Below are 21,908 nucleotides of genomic sequence, written 5' to 3' on the forward strand. Positions count from 1 at the left end.
CATTAAAATATTAAATTAAGCATTTTACAGAGTTAAAATTAAGCATTTTACACAGCTAAAAATATATTGACAAAGGCCTTTTTCTGCCAGGAACCCTGGAGAGCGGCTGCCAGTCAGAGCAGACAATGCCAAGCTCGCTGAAACCGTGATTTGACTTGGTTACAAGGCAGTTGTTGCCAAAAAACCCCCCCTATCAATAGTTTCTTTGTTTCCTTCCCTGTGTTCAGCCAGCATTGGGCAGAATGGCCCGAACCCAACGTGAACGTGTTGGACAAAGCAAGAAGAAACCAGGAAAAGGAATCTATTCATCCGTATTGGGCATCTGAAAAGGAAAGGCCGGGTTTCCTGTTGCTTTTGTGGACCGCCGCTGCCTCCTGCATCGCATTTCCACTCCGGGCCTGCTCAGAGAGATGACCGACGTCCCAGCGTGGAGTTAAGCGAATTACTGGGAGCATCTGGACTTTCTCTCTGGCAGCGGAAGGGCGGCTCTGGTGGACTGCACTTTGAAAACGCACAAAGGGAACGGCCTTCAGGCGCCCGGAACTGGCTTCGACAGGTAAGCACTGATTTTCCAAATCTCGTCGCCTCTGCAAACCTCTTCGCCTCTGGCTGATGAGGAAAGACCAGGGCTTTTTTTGTACAGAAACACCTTTGCATATTCGGCCACCCCGCCCCTGATGTAGCCAATCCTCCTGGAGCTTACAGTAGGCCCTGTACTAAGAGCTCTCTAAGCTCTTGGAGGATTGGCTACATCAGGGGTGTGTGGCCTAATGTGCAAAGGAGTTCCTGCTATCAAAAAACCCCCCTGAATGAAGCATTAAACTGTGGATTTGCTGCCAAAGGATGTAGTGATGGCCACAGATACAGACAGCTTTAAAAGGGGATTAGATAGACTCATACCGTATAGGCCTATCAGTGGCTAGCGGCCAGGGGTGGAATTCTAGCAGGAGCTCCTTTGCATATTAGGCCACACACCCCTGATGTAGTCAATTCTCCTGGAGCTTACAGTAGGCCCTGTACTAAGAGTCCTATAAGCTCTTGGAGGATTGGCTACATCAGGGGTGTGTGGCCTAATATGCAATGGAATTCCTGCTACCAAAAAAAGCCCTGGGAAGGACTGATGAGTGTGGGGGGCATATTTGGGATCTATTTGGGGCTGATCTTTTTTTTCTTAAGACATGCCAGTTGCCTCAACTCAAGGTGCTACTCAACTCAAGGTTGAGTGCCTCAACTCAAGGTTGAGTGCCTCAACTCAAGGTTGCCTCAACTCAAGGTGCAACTCAAGGTGCTACTAAAGATGCTACTGACACACAAGGCTCTAGAATAAACAATAGAAAAGCCCTCCACAGAACATCCACCAGATCACTTGTGGTGTGGAGAGTCCAGCCAGAGGAAGAATAGGGAATATAAGAACATAAGAGAAGCCATGTTGGATCAGGCCAATGGCCCATCCAGTCCAACACTCTGTGTCACAGAAGAACATGAGAGAAGCCATATTGGATCAGGCCAGTGGCCCATCCTGTCCAACATTCTGTGTCACACAGTGGCCAAAAAACAAAACAAAACCCAAGTGCCATCAGGAGGTTGACAAGTGGGGCTAGAAGCCCTTCCACTTTGCCCCCCACAAGCACCCAGAATCCAGAGCATAACGTGCCCCAGACAGAGAGTTCCAACAATATGCTGTGGCTAAGAGCCACTGATGGACCTCTGCTCCATATGCTTATCCGATCCCCTCTTGAAGCTGTCTATGCTTGTAGTCGCCACCACCTCCTGCGGCAGTGAATTCCACATAGTTATCCTGCTGAGATAAGGAGCGTGATGAGGAGCCCCATGGGCATTTTTCATGGGTTATTTCTCCTGTACTTATCAGGTAGGAGAAAGCAGACACAGCCCAAAAGGGAAAAATAGCTCTGGAGAAAGGGCTGCACCACATCCCAGCCTGGTGGAAAAGGAAAGGTCCTCTGTGCGAGCACCAGTCATTTCCGACTCTGGGGTGATGTTGCTTTCTCAACATTTTCACGGCAGACTTTTTACGGGGTGGTTTGCCATTGCCTTCCCCAGTCTTTTACACTTCCCCCCCAGCAAGCTGGGGACTCATTTTACCCACCTCGGAAGGATGGAAGGCTGAGTCAACCTTGGGCCGGCTACCTGAATCCAGCTTCTGCCGGAATCGAACTCAGGTCGTGAGCAGAGAGTTCAGACCACAGCACTGCAGCACTCCTGCTTTACCACTCTGCGCCACGGGGTCGCCAGGAAAGAGGGGGAAAGAGAGAAGAAAACGCCAGCCAGCCTCACAGCTTCCATGGCCTAACTAGGCGCTTGCCACTGTTCTGCCAAGCTTGTATATGTCCATCAGTATGCTCAACCAGACTCTACTAGGCTAGGCAGTTCTGCCTACAACTCGTCTGAGCTAGGGTGCTGCCTTCTCTGGGATGGGCACCTGGCTTAGGGTTGCCAATCCCCAGGTGGGGGCAGGGGATCCCCCAGTTTGGAGGCCCTCCCCCTGCTTCAGGGTCATCTAGGGTTGCCAGTTCTATGAGCCGCCAAAGAAGGTGCCCCTATCCTTCATTATTTCCAATGGAGAGAAGGCTTTTAAGAGGTGTGTGGTCCCTTTAAATGAGAAAGCCAGCACTCCCTTTGGAGTTCAATTATGCTTGTCACAGCCTTGCTCCTGGCTCCACCCCCAAGTCTCCTGGCTCCACCCCCAAATACCCCAGATATTTCTTGAATTGGACTTGGCACAGACACAGAGTGTTGGACTGGATGGGCCATTGGCCTGATCCAACATGGCTTCTCTTATGTTCTTATGTGACACAGAGTGTTGGACTGAATGGGCCATTGGCCTGACCCAACATGGCTTCTCTTATGTTCTTATGTGACACAGAGTGTTGGACTGGATGGGCCACTGGCCTGATCCAACAGGGCTTCTCTTCTGTTCTTATGTGACACAGAGTGTTGGACTGGATGGGCCATTGGCCTGATCCAACATGGCTTCTCCTCTGTTCTTATGTGACACAGAGTGTTGGACTGGATGGGCCATTGGCCTGATCCAACATGGCTTCTCCTCTGTTCTTATGTGACACAGAGTGTTAGACTGGATGGGCCATTGGCCTGATCCAACATGGCTTCTCTTATTTTCTTATGTGACACAGAGTGTTGGACTGGAGGGGCCACTGGCCTGATCCAACATGGCTTCTTTTTTGTTCTTATGTGACACAGAGTGTTGGACTGGAGGGGCCATTGGCCTGACCCAACATGGCTTCTCTTATGTTCTTATGTGACACAGAGTGTTGGACTGGATGGGCCACTGACCTGATCCAAGAGGGCTTCTCTTCTGTTCTTATGTGACACAGAGTGTTGGACTGGATGGGCCATTGGCCTGATCCAACATGGCTTCTCTTCTGTTCTTATGTGACACAGTGTTGGACTGGATGGGCCATTGGCCTGATCCAACATGGCTTCTCTTCTGTTCTTATGTGACACAGAGTGTAGGACTGGATGGGCCACTGGCCTGATCCAACATGGCTTCTCTTATGTTCTTCTGTGACACAGAGTGTTGGACTGGATGGGCCATTGGCCTGACCCAACATGGCTTCTCTTATGTTCTTATGTGACACAGAGTGTTGGACTGGATGGGCCACTGGCCTGATCCAACAGGGCTTCTCTTCTGTTCTTATGTGACACAGAGTGTTGGACTGGATGGGCCATTGGCCTGATCCAACATGGCTTCTCTTCTGTTCTTATGTGACACAGAGTGTTGGACTGGATGGGCCATTGGCCTGATCCAACATGGCTTCTCTTCTGTTCTTATGTGACACAGAGTGTTGGACTGGATGGGCCATTGGCCTGATCCAACATGGCTTCTCTTATTTTCTTATGTGACACAGAGTGTTGGACTGGAGGGGCCACTGGCCTGATCCAACATGGCTTCTCTTTTGTTCTTATGTGACACAGAGTGTTGGACTGGAGGGGCCATTGGCCTGACCCAACATGGCTTCTCTTATGTTCTTATGTGACACAGAGTGTTGGACTGGATGGGCCACTGGCCTGATCCAAGAGGGCTTCTCTTCTGTTCTTATGTGACACAGAGTGTTGGACTGGATGGGCCATTGGCCTGATCCAACATGGCTTCTCTTCTGTTCTTATGTGACACAGAGTGTTGGACTGGATGGGCCATTGGCCTGATCCAACATGGCTTCTCTTCTGTTCTTATGTGACACAGAGTGTAGGACTGGATGGGCCACTGGCCTGATCCAACATGGCTTCTCTTATTTTCTTCTGTGACACAGAGTGTTGGACTGGATGGGCCATTGGCCTGATCCAACATGGCTTCTCTTCTGTTCTTCTGTGACACAGAGTGTTGGACTGGAGGGGCCATTGGCCTGATCCAACATGGCTTCTCTTATGTTCTTATGGCAGCCCTATTTTAGACTGTCGAACCTGGTTTTCTGCTGCCAGACGCTCCTCACTGATTTTAAATACTGATCATTTGAATTGTTCTCAGGAGATTATCAGATGGATTTTACATGTCTGCTGTTACGTGTCTCTAGAGGGGCAGCCATCTATATTTGCTTTTGCCTCTACCCCTGATGTCTCCTGGCTCCACCCCCAAAGTCCCCAGATATTTTGTGAATTGGACTTGGCAACCCTACAGGAGATCTCCAGATCACCTGGAGGTTGGGAACCCCATCCCAGACATTTTGTCGCCGTGTTCTCCCCAACAACCTGTATTTGCTGTGGTGTCTCTAAAAATGTTCTAAACTTCTGGGCCAAAGCTCACGAAACTAGAGTCCTGTAATTAGAACGCAAGACGGGCAATTTGGCTCTTAAAACATAGCTGTGGGCAGACGACAACCTGGATTCAACCCTCGCTGCTGGGGAAAGAAGGTTTAACTCTTCCTTGCAGTTTCCTGAATCCAAAGCACTGTCCCTGGCTGTAATCTTCAGTGGGAGGGAGCAGGAAATGGTATTGTTTCTCCCTCATTTAAAGCAGTGTGCGGGCAAATTGCTGAAATAAAGGAAACAGCTTGGTGAAAGGGAAAAGGGCAGTGGCTGTTGTTTGCTTTCTGGATAAAACTGTGGCTCAGAGATGGAGCATCTGCATGGCATGCGGAAGGTCTCAGGTTCAATCCCCGGCATCTCCAGCTAACTCATTTGTTACGAGGGCCAGATCGGACATAAATGAGACTTTGTTGGGCCAGACTATGTTGGGCACGGCCTTGTGTGTACCTATTTAAGATTAAATAGCAGAGATATAAACTTCACAAAGGACAGAGACAAACACAATGAAAGTGTTTTTTTTTTTTAAAAAAACCCTTAAAACATTAGCACGTTGGTATTAAAGGTGCTTTCTTTGTATTTCTCCCATGGGATCTAGGGAACTGGGCAAAGGAAGCTCTGGCTCTTTCCTTCCTTCCCCAGGGGACCAGGAGTGGGAGGAGCCTCAGCCAATAGAAGGATTGGCTAGAATTCCACCCCTGGTTGTTATTACTCTTGTTAATTGTGTACTTGGCTCAGTAGCTCAGTAGCTGTGCAACTGAGAGAGCCTGGCAAAGCAAACTCCCTCCCCCTCCCTCCCCAAGGGAGGAGCCTCAGCCAATGGAGAAAATAGAGGCTTTGTTCTGTAGCTCCTGGGCGATTGAGCAAGCCTGGCAAAGCACGCTGCGTTGCAGAAGGAAGCAAGAGAGAGGGAGAAGGAAGTAGATGCCAGCAAGTTGCTTGGGGGCCTGATAGGAGTCCTCCAGGGGTCTTATTGGCCCCCCGGGTTGACATCCCTGTAGGAGATGAGAAAGACCTCTGCCTGAGACAGTGCAGAGCGTCTGCCAGTCTGAGCAGACCATACTGACCTCGATACACCACGGGTCTGATTCAGTATAAGGCAGCTTTGCATATGTTCACGTGCACGTGAGAAGCAGTGAATTTGTCCACACGCTGCACCAGATACAGAGACTTTGAGCTCAGGCAAATGGGGTTAAGCTCAATCATCCAAGCCCTTCCATAAAATGCAAATTGCACCTGATGCAGCCTCAGTTTGCCTGTCACAAGAGCCTCAGGTGCACAAAACGGAGGGGTGCAGAAAAGCGTATCATGACTAGACTGTTGTATTGTTATCAGGGGTGGAATTCTAGCAGGATTCCTTTGCATATTAGACCCCCCCCCCAATGCAGCCAATCCTCCAGGAGCTTACAAGGCTCTTTTTTGGAAGCTCTTGGAGGATTGGCTGCATCAGGGGTGTGTGGCCTAATAGACAAAGGAGGTCCTGCTAGAATTCCTTACAGGGCTCTTCGTACAGGGTCTGCTGGAAGCTCCAGGAGGATTGGCTGCATCAGGGGTGCATGGCCTAATATGCAAAGGAGGTCCTGCTAGAATTCCTTACAGGGCTCTTCTCACAGGGCCTGCGGTAAGCTCCAGGAGGACTGGCTACATCAGGGGTGTGTGGCCTAATAGACAAAGGAGGTCCTGCTAGAATTCCTTACAGGGCTCTTTGTACAGGGCCTGCTGGAAGCTCCAGGAGGATTGGCTGCATCAGGGGTGCATGGCCTAATATGCAAAGGAGCTCCTGCTAGAATTCCACCCCTAGTTCTTACGACTTGTTATTTGTGTATTTACCTTTTGACTACTATGAAAGTAAAAGGGGTGCAATTTTATATCATTCTATTCTTGTGTTGGGTACAACAATTAGCTACGTAGTTAGGGCTCTACTCTAAAGGGCAGAGGGTGGCTTTAGCTTTCCCATTTCAGCTCTGCTTTGCTATTCAAAACAGGTCTCCTTGGCTTTGCTGTTAGCATTTGAAAGAAGAAAAGATCGTGCCCTTTCAAAACCCGCATTTCTCCTTGGGTCCCCTAACAACCTTTCTCGCTCCTTCATTGGGCTCTTTAGTTCTACTCAGCCTTGGAGAAGGCATGGCCTGGAAGGTGTAAACCAAAATGCCCTCAAAACGAGGATGGGGACTTGTCAGGTGGACACGTGGCTTAATCAGGATCTTTTATCTATGTGTACAGGATCCACGTCCAGAAATTAATGCTTAAATTTATCAAGGACTCTAATTAAGTAAAACCATTAAAATTTATTCCAGAAAAATATAGGCATACAGACAAGGCAATGTGCTCATGAAACATACATACAGTCCTAGGAAAAATAGAGAGAGATATAGAGACAACACATGGATAGACAAACAGGGTGATAACTACCGATCGTAGTCTTCAAGGAAGGCTCCAATGGCGACAAAAGAGGACGGGGGGAATGGGACCCTCAACTGTGGCCAGAATCAGGGATGGATCTAGACAGCGGAACTGGGGTACTGCTAGACGCACACCTGAGTGGAGTTGGGTCAGAGGTTAAATAGACTACCTTAGACCCTCAGGGGATGGGAGGTACAGGGGTGGAAAAAGGGGAGGCTCTGCAGTGACCATAAGGGCTGGACTTCTGCAGTAGCCAGTAGCAAGTTAATTGGTGGCACCTAATTGGGTACCCATAACTGACCAATGAACAAGCTTGGGCCCTGGTTACCTGATTGGACCTCTAGGTAACAATAAGCCAGGGTAGGGAAGCTCCAAGATGACTGTTGGGGAGAAGAATGGGGAAAATTACTGGGTGGAGGGGTACTTAAGACTATTAAACTTATCTAAAAAGATGGCAATAGATGGCCAAATTACTATCTAGGTAACACCCGGTTTCCACAAAGAACTTGGCTCTGGTTGAAGATGGTCTTCCTTTTCTTCAGTGTTCTTGGCATCAGTCTTTGTCCTTAGTTCCGTCGGACAAAGGCTTAGGCGGTCTGGCAGGGTCCACGGCTAGATAAGCTTGATGGCCTCATGGATGGGTGACATCTGTTCAGTATGTGAGCCTCCCGCTTTGCTGAAATGGATCTTGGCACTGCTGGAAGATAGCTGGTGTTAGCCTCCCAAAGTGTATTCTATGGTCCAGGCTGGAAACTGTTTGCCAAGATTGTGCACACAAGGAGCGGCTGGAGGCTCTTCTGTAGTTCTGGCTAACACCCATCCAGAGATGTAGAATGCTGCTGCAAAGCTGAGGCTTATAGTATCCGCATAAGCCTTAGAAACCGTAAGCAAAGTCCACGTCTTAGAGCAGATGTGTGCGAGTGAAAACTCCAGGCACCCTGGCAACCATACTGGTGATCACGATGTCCACGTGTATGAAAAGTAGGGGGCTTTTTCTTACAAAGGTCCCACCCCAGCCCCAGATACCCACAGATCAATTCTTCATTATACCCTATGGGAATCGGCCTCCATAGAGAATAATGGAGTGCCCAGCAGACATTTCCCTCCCACTCCTGCTTTCTGATGACCCTGAAGCGGGGGGAGGGCCTCCAAACCGGGGGATCCCCTGCCCCCGCCTGGGGATTGGCAACCCTACCCCAAGCTACTCCAGTGACTTTCTTCCTATGCCCAGAGGAATGCAAAAAACCCCAAAACTCCAGGATGCCTGGATCGATCTGGCCTGGGGGGAAATTCCTTCCTGATCTCGAAGTGGTCGTTGGCATTACCTTGGGCATATATAAAAGGGCCATAAGAGCTGAGCGCTGGCTTATCCCTTCCTGCCCGCCATCCCACAATCTGCCTAAATTCATCGAATCAGCATTGCTGTTGGATGGCCATCTAGCCTCTGCTTAAACACTCTCCCCACCCCCCAAGAAGCCTGTTCCACTGAGGAACTGCCCTAACCATCAAGAACATGAAAACATAAGAAGAGCCCCGCTGGATCAGACCAGTGAGGGTCCATCCAGTTCAGCCTCCTGTCTCACACAGTGGCCTCAACCAGTTCCTCTGGAGGGCCAACAACAGGGCAGGGAGGCCAAGGCCTTCCCCTCATAAGAACATCAGAAGTGCCCTGCTGGATCAGACCAGTGAGTAGGGTTGCCAAGTCCAACCCCAGAAATATCTGGGGACTTTGGGGGTGGAGCCAGGAGACACTGGGGTGGAGCTAGGGGGGAGGGAGGAAACGGCGCCGGGGAGCGTGGCGAGCCGCCCCGCAGCTGCCGCCTCTTCTCTGCTCGCCGTGGCTGCTCCTCCGAGATGGGGTCAGCCTGAGCCCATCTTGGAGGAGCAGCCACGGCGAGCAGAGAAGAGGCGGCAGCGGCGCGGCGGCCTCGCCCACTCGGCCTCTGGGGTGGAAGCGGAGGGGGGTGTGGAGGCGGGCCGGGGGCGTGGCGAGCCGCAAGTCTGGGTCCTAGAAGGGCCCGGATTCGCGGCTCGCCATGCTCCTGGCCTGCCTCGCCCTCCCCTGCGCTGCTGACGCCTCTTGGCTGCTCCTCCGAGATGGGCTCAGCCTGGGCCCATCTCGGAGGAACAACTGCGGTGGGCGGGGAGGGGGCGGCAGCGGTGCGGCGCGGCGGCCTCGCCCGCTCCAGGATCGGGCGGCTTGCCGTTTCCCCCCCTCTCCCCCCGCTTCCATTTTTTTGGGGAGCGGGGGAAGAGGGTGGAAATCCTGGGGTCCCCCGCCAGGGCGGGAGGGTTGGGAAGCCTACCAGTGAGGGTCCATCTAGTCCAGCATCCTGCCTCACACAGTGGCCTCAACCAGTTCCTTTGGAGGGGCAACAACAGGGCAGAGAGGCTGAGGCCTTCCCCTCATAAGAACATCAGAAGAGCCCTGCTGGATCAGACCAGTGAGGGTCCATCTAGTCCAGCATCCTATCTCACACAGAGGCCTCAACCAGTTCCTCTGGAGGGCCAACAACAGGGCAGAGAGGCTGAGGCCTTCCCCTCATAAGAACATCAGAAGAGCCCTGCTGGATCAGACCAGTGAGGGTCCATCTAGTCCAGCCTCCTGCCTCACACAGTGACCTCAACCAGTTCCTCTGGAGGGCCAGCAAAAGGGCAGAGAGGCCGAGGCCTTCCCCTCATAAGAACATCAGAAGAGCCCTGCTGGATCAGCCCAATGAGGGTCCATCTAGTCCAGCATCCTGTCTCACACAGCGGCCTCAACCAGTTCCTCTGAAGGACTAATGACAGGGCAGAGAGGCTGAGGCCTTCCCCTCAGAAGAGCCCTGCTGGATCAGACCAGTGAGGGTCCATCTAATCCAGCCTCCTGTCTCACACAGTGACCTCAACCAGTTCCTCTGGAGGGCCAACAACAGGGCAGAGAGGCCGAGGCCTTCCTCTCATAAGAACATCAGAAGAGCCCTGCTGGATCAGACCAGTGAGGGTCCATCTAGTCCAGCATCCTGTCTCATGCAGAGCCCTCAACCAGTTCCTCTGGAGGGCCAACAACAGGGCATACAGGCTGAAGCCTTCCCCTCATAAAAAATATCAGGCAAGCCCTCTTGGATCAGACCAGTGAGGCTCCATCTAGTCCAGCATCCTGTTTCACACAGTGGCCTCAACCAGTTCCTCTGGAGGGCCAACAACAGGGCAGAGTGGCCGAGGCCTTCTCCTCATAAGAACATCAGAAGAGCCCTGCTGGATCAGACCAGTGAGGGTCCATCTAGTCCAGCATCCCGTCTCACACAGTGGTTTCAACTAGTTCCTCTGGAGGACAGGGCAGAGGGGCTGAGGCCTTCCCATGATGTTGCCTCCTGGCTCTAGATTCAGAGGTTTGGTGCCTCTGAATGTGGAGATCCCCCTCACATTCCCCTCAGCCACCATGACTAGTAGCGTTGGTAGACATATCCTCCATGAATCAAATTCTTCCTCTCTTTATTCCTGGGCTCCACCTTCTTGGTTTGAATCCAAAGAATCCTGTCTCAGCCTGTACTTCCTTCTGCTTAAGGAACTTGAACTAACAGAACTAACGTTTTTTCGCAGAACCGTGGCAGTAAAAGCACACCTGGGTTAATAAGTAAACGGAGGCGACGGGAAACTCTCTTTCTCCCATTTCCAGTAAAGACCTTTCAGTGAGCGCATCGATGCTCTTGAGACCATCGGCAAACACTCCAAAGTCCTTCACAGGCTGGGTTCTCCAGGGTCTCTGATGGTTCTGACCCACTTAGCTGGGCTCCGAGATCAGCCCTGGGGGCTCTGGTACACGGACCTGCATCGTCAAAGGTGTGTTGGAGGCGAGAACAATTTGTGTGGTGGCCTTCCTAAACGGTGGAACTCTCTTCTACAAAAGGGCCCCTCTTGAAAGGCTTTTAGGTGCTTGCGGGAAATGTATTCATTCCAAAAAAACTGCAGCCAGGATTAAGCCTGTTTTTTTAATCTGCTTTTGGTATTGTCGATCTTCTTCTTCTTCCTCCACCTCCTCCTCTCCTCCTCCTTCTCCTCCACCTTTTCTCCTCCTCCCCCTCCTCCTTGTCTTTCTCCTCCTCCTCCTCTTCTTCCTCCTCCTCCCCTTCTCTTTCTTCTCCTCCTCCTCACTTCCCCATCCTTCTCTTCTTCTTCTTCCTACTCCTCCTCCACCCCTCCTCCTCCTCTTCCTCCTCCCCTCCTCCTTTCTCTTCCTCCTCCTCTTCTTCCTCCTCCTCCACCCCTCCTCTCTTTCTCCTCCTCCTCCTCTTCTTCTTCCTCCTCCACCTCCTCTCTGTTTATTTTTGTGAATTTCTTTTGTCAGACTGAATTTCTTTCGGTCTATCAATGTCGTGTATGCGTGGCAGTGGTATATGAATGGTGTGTGTGGCTTCTGAAGGGAGGGAGTATAGATATGAGGAATTCGCACGAGGACTGTTTTTCAGATGTCACACATGCCAGGAAATCCATAGGTGGCCAAACTGCCCTTTCTTCCCCCCTCCCACCTACAATGTGGGAGTAATCATAGTGGCCTACCTTGCAGGGTTGTTATAAAGGTCATGACTAAATAATGTGAGTTTCTTTGAATACAGTGTGATGCTAAATAGACGCTCGATATTATGTGTCTCCCTTCCCCTGTAAGATATCCATGAACCACATTTTAAACTGAGCCAGTATGGTGCAGTGGTTAATTTATTTATTTAATTTATTTATTTTCCGATTTATATCCCGCCCTTCCCAACAAGTGGCTCAGGGCGGCTCACAGCACAATATTTCACATAGTAACATTTAAGCATAAAACAGTTAAAATTAATTAATACATTTAAGATTATAAAATATTTAAAATTATAAAACATTTAAAACATTTAAAACATTAGGGTCAGCAACCTCTAGTACAGGGGTCCTCAACCTTTTTAAATAGGGGGCCAGTTCACTGTCCCTCAGACTGTTGGAGGGCCGGACTGCCGTTACTGTACAAGGCCGCGGACCGTCAGTTCTCCGTCTTCTGCATCTCTCTCCCTTCCCCACACCACACACCCTGGCCTGGAAACTCACCTCACCTTGGTATCACCTCACACTCTGTCTCCGCCACCTCAGCCGAGTGCCGGAAGTGTGCGTTGCTAACGCAAGTTTAGGTTGAACGTCACTTCCGGTCTGATTTTGCCATAACCCGGCGGGCCGCATAAACGTCCTCAGCGGGCCGCATCTGGCCCGCGGGCCGTAGGTTGAGGACCCCTGCTCTAGTATGACTACACCAGGTTTCCTGTGCCAGCTAGTCATAGGCCAGCCGGAAGAGGGTTGTCTTACAGGCCCTGCGGAACTGGGCAAGGTCCCACAGGGCCCTCACCTCCTCCGGCAGCTGGTTCCACCAGGAGGGGGCCGCAGAAAAGGCCCGGTCCCTGGTAGATTTTAAGCAGGCTTCTTTTGGCCCGGGGATAACTAGGAGATTTCGAGTTCCCGATCTCAGTACTCTCTGGGGCACATGTGGGGAGAGACGGTCCTTCAGGTAGGCAAGTCCTAGGCCATATAGGGCTTTAAAGGTAATGACCAGCACCTTGTACCGGACTCGGTAAGCTATTGGCAGCCAGTGCAGCTCCCGGAGCCCTGGCCGGATGTGCTCCCTTCTTGGGAGTCCTAACAACAGCCGGGCCACAGCATTCTGCACTAGCTGTAGCTTTCGGGTTCGGCACAAAGGCAGCCCCATGTAGAGAGCATTGCAGTAGTCCAACCTCGAGGTGACCGTGGCGTGGATCACTGTTGCTAGATCGTCGCCAACTGCCTTGCCCGCCTAAGATGAAAAAAAGCGGACTTGGCAGTGGCTGCTATCTGAGCCTCCATCATTAAGGAGGGCTCCAATAGTACCCCCAGGCTTTTGACCCTGTCCGCCGCCATCAGCGGTGCACCCTCAAAAGCTGGAAGGGGGATTTCCCTCCCCGGACCCCGACGACCCAAGCAAAGGACCTCTGTCTTCGCTGGATTTAGCTTCAGCCCGCTCAGTGTGCAGACTCTGGGAGAACCGGGTTTGATTCCCCACTCCTCCACTTGCAGCTGCTGGAATGGCCTCGGGTTAGCCATAGCTCTGGCAGAAGTTGTCCTTGAAAGGGCAGCTGCTGGGAGAGCCCTCTCAGCCTCACCCACCTCACAGGATGTCTGTTGCGGGTGAGGAAGGTAAAGGAGATTGTGACCACTCAGAGACCCTGTCCTTGAAAGGGCAGCTTCTGGGAGAGCTCTCTCAGCCCCACCCACCTCACAAGGTATTCGTTGTGGAGGAGGAAGGTAAAGGAGATTGTGAGCTGCTCTGAGATTCAGAGTAGAGGGCGGGATATAAATCCAATATCTTCATCTACCTCACAGGGTGTCTGTTGTGGGGGAGGAAGGTAAAGGAGATTGTGAGCCGCTCTGAGACTCTTTGGAGTGGAGGGCGGGATATAAATCCAATATCTTCATCTACCTCACAGGGTGTCTGTTGTGGGGGAAGAAGGGAAAGGAGATTGTGAGCCGCTCTGAGACTCTTCGGAGTGGAGGGTGGGATATAAATCCAATATATTCATTTACCTCACAGGGTGTCTGTTGGGGGGAAGAAAAGGAAAGGAGATTGTGAGCCGCTCTGAGACTCTTCGGAGTGGAGGGCGGGATATAAATCCAATATATTCATCTACCTCACAGGGTGTCTGTTGTGGGGGAGGAAAGTAAAGGAGATTGTGAGCCGCTCTGAGACTCTTTGGAGTGGAGGGCGGGATATAAATCCAATATCTTCATCTACCTCACAGGGTGTCTGTTGTGGGGGAGAAAAGGAAAGGAGATTGTGAGCCGCTCTGAGACTCTTCGGAGTGGAGGGCGGGATATAAATCCAATATCTTCATCTACCTCACAGGATGTCTGTTGTGGGGGAGAAAAGGAAAGGAGATTGTGAGCCGCTCTGAGACTCTTCGGAGTGGAGGGCGGGATATAAATCCAATATATTCATCTACCTCACAGGGTGTCTGTTGTGGGGGAGGAAAGTAAAGGAGATTGTGAGCCGCTCTGAGACTCTTTGGAGTGGAGGGCGGGATATAAATCCAATATCTTCATCTACCTCACAGGGTGTCTGTTGTGGGGGAGAAAAGGAAAGGAGATTGTGAGCCGCTCTGAGACTCTTCGGAGTGGAGGGCGGGATATAAATCCAATATATTCATCTACCTCACAGGGTGTCTGTTGTGGGGGAGGAAAGTAAAGGAGATTGTGAGCCGCTCTGAGACTCTTTGGAGTGGAGGGCGGGATATAAATCCAATATCTTCATCTACCTCACAGGATGTCTGTTGTGGGGGAGAAAAGGAAAGGAGATTGTGAGCCGCTCTGAGACTCTTCGGAGTGGAGGGCGGGATATAAATCCACTATCTTCTTCTTCATCATTATCTTCTTCTCCTTCTAAAGTAGAGTCACATATCTACCTATCAGCTTAGAGCGGTGCTGATTTGAGGCGTGCCTCCATTCCTCGAACAGGTGCCCCGGGAGAAAAGAAACGATGGCTGCCGAGCTCTCGGAGCTGGAAAAGGCCATCGAGACGCTGGTGAAGACCTATGACAAGTACGCCACCAGAGGCTTCTTCCGAAGGAAGCGGGGGATCAGCAAAGGCAGCTTCCAGAAGATGCTGAGTGAGGAACTCCACCACATGTTGACGGTGAGAGGAGAGGCCCGGAGATTCTGGGCGCAGGCTGGTTGGGGGAGGATTCAAATCTCAGACAACAGAGTTAAGACAGGGCTGGTGTCGTCATACGTGGAAGCGGGGAAGATGCTGGGGGTGCCCTGGGTTTCTAATGGGGCCCCCTGACACAGACTAGGGTTGCCAATCCCCAGGTGAGGGCAGAGGATCCCCCGGTATGGAGGCCTTCCCCCCCCGCTTCAGGGTCGTCAGAAAGTGGGGGGAGGGGAGGGAGGGAAATATCTGCCGGGCACTCCACGATTCCCTAGGGAGACCGATTCCCATAGGGTATAATGGAGAATTGATCTGTGGGTATCTGGGACTCTGGAGGGGGGCCCCTGTTTTTTGAGATAGAGGCACCAAATTTGCAGCATAGCATCCAATGCTTCTCCCCAAAACCAGTTTCAAAAAGATACGACCAGGGGGTCTAATTCTATGTGCCTGAAAAGAAGGTGCCCCTATCCTTCATTATTTCCAATGGAGGGGAGGTATTTAAAAGGTGTGCAGTCCCTTGAAATGTGATGGCCACAACTCCCTTCGGAGTTCAATCATGCTTGTCCCAACCTGGCTCCACCCCCAAAGTCTCCTGACTCCACCCCCAAAGCCCCCAGATATTTCTTTGATTGGACCCGGAAACCCTAGGGGTGGACCCTGGAGTGGGTGGGGTTTCGGGATGGGCCTCAGCCAGGTCTAATGCCACAGAGTCCACTCTCCAAAGCAGCCGTTTTCTCCAGGGGAACCGATTTTGGTCATCTGGGGATTTATTGCAATAGTGGGAGATCTCCAGGGGCTACCTGGAGGATGGCAACCCAGCTTAGGCAGGCGGCTTTCATTCCTGCTTTTCAGCCATTTCACCCGTGAGGTGTCCTGGCCCCACTGGTGGACCTCCTGATGGCACTTGGGGTTTTTGGCCACTGTGTGACACAGAGTGTTGGGCTGGATGGGCCACTGGCCTGATCCAACATGGCTTCTCTTATGTTCTTATATCTGGGGCAGTGATGCTCTGTATTCTTGGTGCTTGGGAGGGGCAACAGTGTGAGGACTTCTAGTGTCCTGGCCCCACTGATGGACCTCCTGATAGCACCTGGTATTTTTGGCCACGGTGTTGGACTGGATGGGCCATTGGCCTGATCCGACGTGGCTTCTTTGATGTTCTTATTCTTTCTTTCTGCTCTTCCCGCCTCCAGGACACCGAGAACAGCCAAGCGGTCGACCAGATGAGGCAGAGCTGCGATAAGAACCAAGACGGGCAGATCGGCTTCGAGGAGTACTGGACCTTAATGGGCAGAATCGCAAACTCACTCTTGTTCATCATGGAAGAGCCGGAGGAGAACGCTGAGAAGTAACGAGCGAATGGGAGCCAAGATCTTCACTGATACTCCCCTTCTGGACTTCCTGTTTCTCTCCGGAGAGCAGCTGCCAGTCTGAGTAGACAATACTGTCCTCAATCCAGTAGTGTTCATGGGTGTTCCAATCCAAGAACTGCACCTTTCCAGCTCCCCCTGCTGGCTGGACTGGGTCCTACATATACCTTCTGCTGCCATTTTTGCAGTTCAGCCTTACCCTGAGGAGGCCAGGAATGGGGGTATGGCTTTTAAACAGGGTTTTTAAAAATTTTTAATTTTTTTAGCAGGAACACGCAGGAATGCAGTTCCAGTTGGCTTGGTGTCAGGGGGTGTGGCCTAATCTTAAAATGAGTCCTTGCTGGGCTTTTTTTCTACACAAAAAGCCCTGTGCGAAACAATGGCGGCGTCAGGGGGTGTGGCTTAATATGCAAATGAGTCCCTGCTGGGCTTTTTCTACACAAAACAATGGTGACGTCAGGAGGTGTGACCTAATATGCAAAAGTAGTCCTGCTTTTAGACCACCTGTCTGCCCATCCTCTCCTTCTTCTGGAGGACACTGAGAGATATGGCAACTGGGCACGGTGTAGTTATGGGGAGATCCACCAGGGAGCACAGTAACTCTGAAATGGCATTAAAATAAAATCTAGAGTTGAATTAGAGTGTCGGAGTCCCATTTCTTCTCAGTAATTCTTTAACATCCTCTGAGTGGTGCCAAATCTTACTACTGCCGAGATATATGTCACATGGATCCCTCTGTCCTTTTCTTTTAAGAAGATTGGATTTCTATCCTGCCCTTCACTCTGAATCTCAGAACGGTCACAATCTCCTTTATCTCTACCCCCCCACACACAACAGACACTCTGTGAGGTGGGTGGGGCTGAGAGAGCTCTAACAGAAGCTGCCCTTTCAAGGACAACTCCTGCGAGAGTTATTGCTGACCCAAGGCCATTCCAGCAGGTGCAGGTGGAGGAGTGGGGAGTCAAACCCGGTTCTCCCAGATAAGAGTCTGCTCACTTAACCACTACACCAAACTGGCTTTTGGAATGTGAATTCTTTTTTGTTGTTGGGGAAATAAAACGGGCACCCACAGAGAGGACATCTGGAGGTACCACTTCAATGGAACCTGCTCCTCGTGGCTACATGCAAACTACTGATTAGTGTGTTGGGTTAGAGAGATGGGTTCGAATCCCCACTTGTGCCATGGAATCTTGCTGGGAGACCTTGGGCCACTCTTGCATTCTCAGCCTAACCTACCTCACAGGGTTGCTGTGAGGATACAGTGAAGGAGGGGAGGTCTTTTGTGAATTTCCTGCATTGTGCAGGGGGTTGGACTAGATGACCCCTGGAGATCCTTCCATCTCTAGGATTCTCTGCTTCTAAGGTATAATGTAAGTTACTTTGGGTCCCTATTGGGGAGAAAGGCAGGGTACAAATAAATTAAATAAATACAACAAAACAAAATAAATAAAGCTTGCTAACAACGTTGGCTAAGCTCAGCGACTCATTCTGGAAAAACTCGTACAGAATAGGTGTGCGCAGTTCTCAGATGTATCCACTAGAGGGGAGCAAAGGCACAGGAGCATAGTGCGCTCCCATGGTTCACCGCGTCAATGATTTCCAGCTCCTGCAATGAGCAATGATAACCACTGGGGAGCAGCAAAAGGCAATGGAAGCGCGTGGGACGCTGGGCCTTCTCACCCAATTCTGTCGTGGCCCCAGGCATTGGAAAATTTCTAAAACCGTGAGCGGACAAAGGTTGAGGTTGCCGAGAAATCCACATCCATTCAGCTCTTCCCCAGTCTGAATTATGCGGAGGCTGGCTTTGAATACTTAAGCGCTGTGTGAGTGAGATTGCGAGAGTGAAAGAAAGACACTCTGCACACTCCCAGAAGCCTTGTCTGTGGAGCAGAGATAAACTCAGTCTAGGGTGGGGAAATTCCTGGATGTTTGGAGGTGGTGTCTGGAGAAGACAGAGCTTGCAGGGCGTGGGGTGGGGCGGGTTGCAGCTCAGGAGGGATAGGATGGAATGGACCCCACCCTTTAGACATGATGTCTGGAGTCCAGTTTGACATCTGGGAGAACTCCAGGCTGCAGCCGGAGGTTGGCAACCAGGATTTCCATCTAGCGTTATAACTGTGGGGCACCTCCATAGGTTTCTAAGAAGCTGGTTTGGATTGAAACGTTTTCATCCCGCCCTTTCTCCAAGGAGCAAGTTTCTACGGCCAACTGAGTGTATATATTTTCTCATGATGGGCTTTTTTTTGTTTTAACATCCCTGAATAATCAGGGAAACAGAGTTGCTTGAAGGATTGCCCAGGCAAGCCCGATCTCGTCAGATCTCAGAAATTAAGCAGGGCCGACTCTGGCAAGCAGTTGGGTGGGAGACGTCCCGGAAATACCAGCAGTCAGGAGGGCAGGGGAGGGCTTTATTCAGCCACCTCCCTGAATATCCTCCAAGCTCCCAGGGTGGCCAACGGTAGCTCTCCAGATGTGTTTTGCCTTTGACTCCCATCAGCCCCAGCCATTGGCCATGCTGGCTGGGGCTGATGGGAGTTGTAGGCAAAAAACATCTGGAGAGCTACCATTGGCCACCGCTGCAGTAGGGGATCAGTCTCCAGAGTTCGCCCTGACTTCCAGGTGCACACACACTCCGGCTCACTCACACACAAATGGACATAAAAAAAAATAATAAGAATAAAAAGAATTGCCCCAAATGAGCGAGGACACTGGTAGGGTTGCCAGCTTCCAGGCAGGACCTGGAGAACTCCTGGAATTGCAGTTGACCTTCAGCTGTCAGTTTTCCTCAAGGTTGCCAACTGGAGGTTGGGGAAATGCCAGGAGATTTGGAGCTGGAGCCTGGAAGGGCAGAGTTTGAGTAGCGGAAAGGCTTCGCTAGGGTATAATGCCAGAGAATCCACCCTCCAAAAGGGCCCTTTCCCCAAGCTATTTCCCTGCCTGCCCGCCTGCCTTGCGGCTCTCAAAACACCTGACGTTCGCATCTTGCAGTGCCAGATTAAACCCCGTGGAGGCCCCTAGGCAGTCGGAATTTTGGGGAGCCCCCTCGTAAATTATCTCAGAGTCTGAGCGCCCACCCCGCTGCCCGTAGCCCCCGCTGCAGCCTGCAGGCCCCTCCTCCAAAGCCCCCTTGACAAAGCTGCGGGGGAGAGGCAGAGAGAGGCAAACTTGGCGACGACGCCAGAAGCAGCTGCACCAGGCGAGTCAGGCCAAGAGCAGCTCAGTTGCTGGCTGCGCGTGCCGGATGGAAGGGCTGCAAGCAGGGGGGAAACCAGTGGGGGGAGAGCCAGCCCAGGGCCCCTAAAGGCATGGGGGCCCACAGACCAGTGCCTACTTGCCCTAATTGTTAATCCAGCCCTGACATCTTGCAACATCTTGCTGAGTTAGCGTGAGCTAGCGCACACATTTTAAGCCTCCAGCTCACACATTTTTGTTTTAGCTCAGGAAACGTGGCGCCAGAGCGCATTAATTTGCGCCGTCGCTCACTGCTCGAATGCCAGTCGCTCACTGCTTCAATACCAGTAGCTCACGAAGCAGAATGTTTGCTCACAAGACTCTGCAGCTTAGAGGGAACGTTGCATGCAACCCTCAGGCATCTGATGTTTCTTCTGTGTGGCTCTTCCGTTAAGCAAGTTTGCCCACCCCCCCCCCACCCCCCTGGTCTGGAGGATGGCAACCCTACGCGATCCATTCCTGGAAAGCATTTAAAGGTTGAGGTGCAAACACCAGACGTTTCTGACTCTGGGGTGACATCGCATTGCGACGTTTCCACGGCAGACTTTTTTACGGGGTGGTTTGCCACTGCCTTCCCTAGTCATCTACGGTTCCTGTTTTTCATGGCTTCGAGGGCCATGATGTTGAAAAATGGGACCCAAAGACAGCAGTTTGGTGTAGTGGTTAAGTGTGCGGACTCTTATCTGGGAGAACCGGGTTTGATTCCCCACTGCTCCACTTGTGCCTGCTGGAATGGCCTTGGGTCAGCCATAGCTCTGGCAGAGGTTGTCCTTGAAAGGGCAGCTGCTGGGAGAGCCCTCTCAGCCCCACCCACCTCACAGGGTGTCTGTTGTGGGGGAGGAAGGGAAAGGAGATTGTGAGCTGCTCTGAGACTCTTTGGAGTGGAGGGCGGGATATGAATCCAATATCTTCATCCATCTCACAGGGTATCTGTTGTGGGGGGGGGGAAGGGAAAGGAGATTGTGAGCCGCTCTGAGACTCTTCGGAGTGGAGGGTGGGATATAAATCCAATATCTTCATCTACCTCACAGAGTGTCTGTTGTGGGGGAGGAAGGGAAAGGAGATTGTGAGCTGCTCTGAGACTCTTCGGAGTGGAGGGCGGGATATAAATCTTCACCTACCTCACAGGGTGTCTGTTGTGGGGGAGGAAGGGAAAGGAGATTGTGAGCTGCTCTGAGACTCTTCGGAGTGGAGGGCGGGATATAAATCCAATATCTTCTTCAAAATCAAAGAGGAGCAACCTTTTCCTCTTGTTCAGAGAAGGGGGGTGGAAAAAGGAGGGGGGGTTTCAATGCCTGCATTGGCAGTCTCTGGGCAATGCAGAAAGGGGAAGGGTGTGTGTTTGCCAAGTTGAATCATCGCTGTGGAATCCCTGCGCTGGCCAGTGGGTGAGGCTAGGCTGAGTCATTGTGTTGGGGGGGTTAAGGCAGGCGAGGGTGAGGGAGAGAGGAGAATTGAAACCAGCTCAGTTGGGCCCAGGGCTTAGTGGGATTATTTTGGCGCGCCTGCTGGGAGCATGCAAAATGGATTTCGGTGAAGCGGGAGGAGGAGGGAGTGAAGTTACAACAAAGGTGCGCTCTGCAGGATTTCTCCAGCATGGCATCTCTGCCAAGGGCTGACTCTATACAGACCCACGGGGGGGGGGGGGGGGTGTTTCACAGTCACAACTGTTTTTACTGAGACCCAGGGGTGGAATTCTAGCAGGAGCTCCTTTGCATATTAGGCCACACACCCCTGAAGTAGCCAATCCTCCAGGAGCTTACAAGGCTCTTTTTTGGGAGCTCTTGGAGGATTGGCTACATCAGGGGGTGTGGCCTAATATGCAAAGGAGCTCCTGCTAGAATTCCACCCCTGCTGAGATCCCTCCAGGGGGTGGGAGTGGGGAGACACGCTGGAACAGTGCTTGTGGTGGGGGGGGAAGAGTGGGAGGGTTTCTAGTGTCCTGGCCCCACTGATGGACCTCCTGATGGCACCTGGGTTTTTTGGCTGCTATGTGACACAGAGTGTTGGACTGATCCAACATGGTTTCTCTTATGTTCTTATGTCTGGGCAGTGATGCTCTGTATTCTTGGTGCTTTGGGTGGGTGGAGGCACAGTTGGAGGGCTTCTAGTGTCCTGGCCCCACTGGTGGACTTCCTGATGGCACCTGGGTTTTTTGGCCACTGTGTGACACAGAGTGTTGGACTGGAGGGGCCATTGGCCTGATCCAACATGGCTTCTTTTATGTTCTTATGTGTGATACAGAGGGTTGGACTGGATGGGCCATTGGCCTGATCCAACATGGCTTCTCTTCTGTTTTTATGTGAAACAGAGTGTTGCACTGGAGGGGCCATTGGCCTGATCCAACATGGCTTCTCTTCTGTTCTTATGTGACACAGAGTGTTGGACTGGAGGGGCCATTGGCCTGATCCAACATGGCTTTTCTTCTGTTCTTCTATGACACAGAG

The 21,908-nt window shown here is 51.6% G+C and overlaps 1 protein-coding gene across 2 annotated transcripts; it reads left to right on the forward strand.

Annotated features, from left to right (window-relative positions):
* The first annotated feature begins 367 nt into the window (after window positions 1–367).
* On the forward strand, window positions 368–16,866 carry LOC132588411 (protein S100-A16-like). Of its 2 annotated transcripts, none has more exons than XM_060260791.1 (3): window positions 368–556; window positions 14,668–14,845; window positions 16,054–16,866. In XM_060260791.1, the coding sequence occupies exons 2-3, from the start codon at window positions 14,690–14,692 to the stop codon at window positions 16,210–16,212; spliced, it is 315 nt and encodes a 104-aa protein (XP_060116774.1). In that variant the 5' UTR covers window positions 368–556; window positions 14,668–14,689; the 3' UTR covers window positions 16,213–16,866. The 2 variants fall into 2 exon arrangements, with proteins under 2 accessions (XP_060116774.1, XP_060116780.1); XM_060260797.1 differs by lacking the exon at window positions 368–556 and adding an exon at window positions 10,823–11,004 and having other exon boundaries at window positions 14,599–14,845.
* The last annotated feature ends 5,042 nt before the right edge of the window (window positions 16,867–21,908 follow it).

This window comes from Heteronotia binoei, chromosome 1 (assembly GCF_032191835.1).
Source record: "Heteronotia binoei isolate CCM8104 ecotype False Entrance Well chromosome 1, APGP_CSIRO_Hbin_v1, whole genome shotgun sequence".
Classification (NCBI taxonomy): domain Eukaryota; kingdom Metazoa; phylum Chordata; class Lepidosauria; order Squamata; family Gekkonidae; genus Heteronotia; species Heteronotia binoei.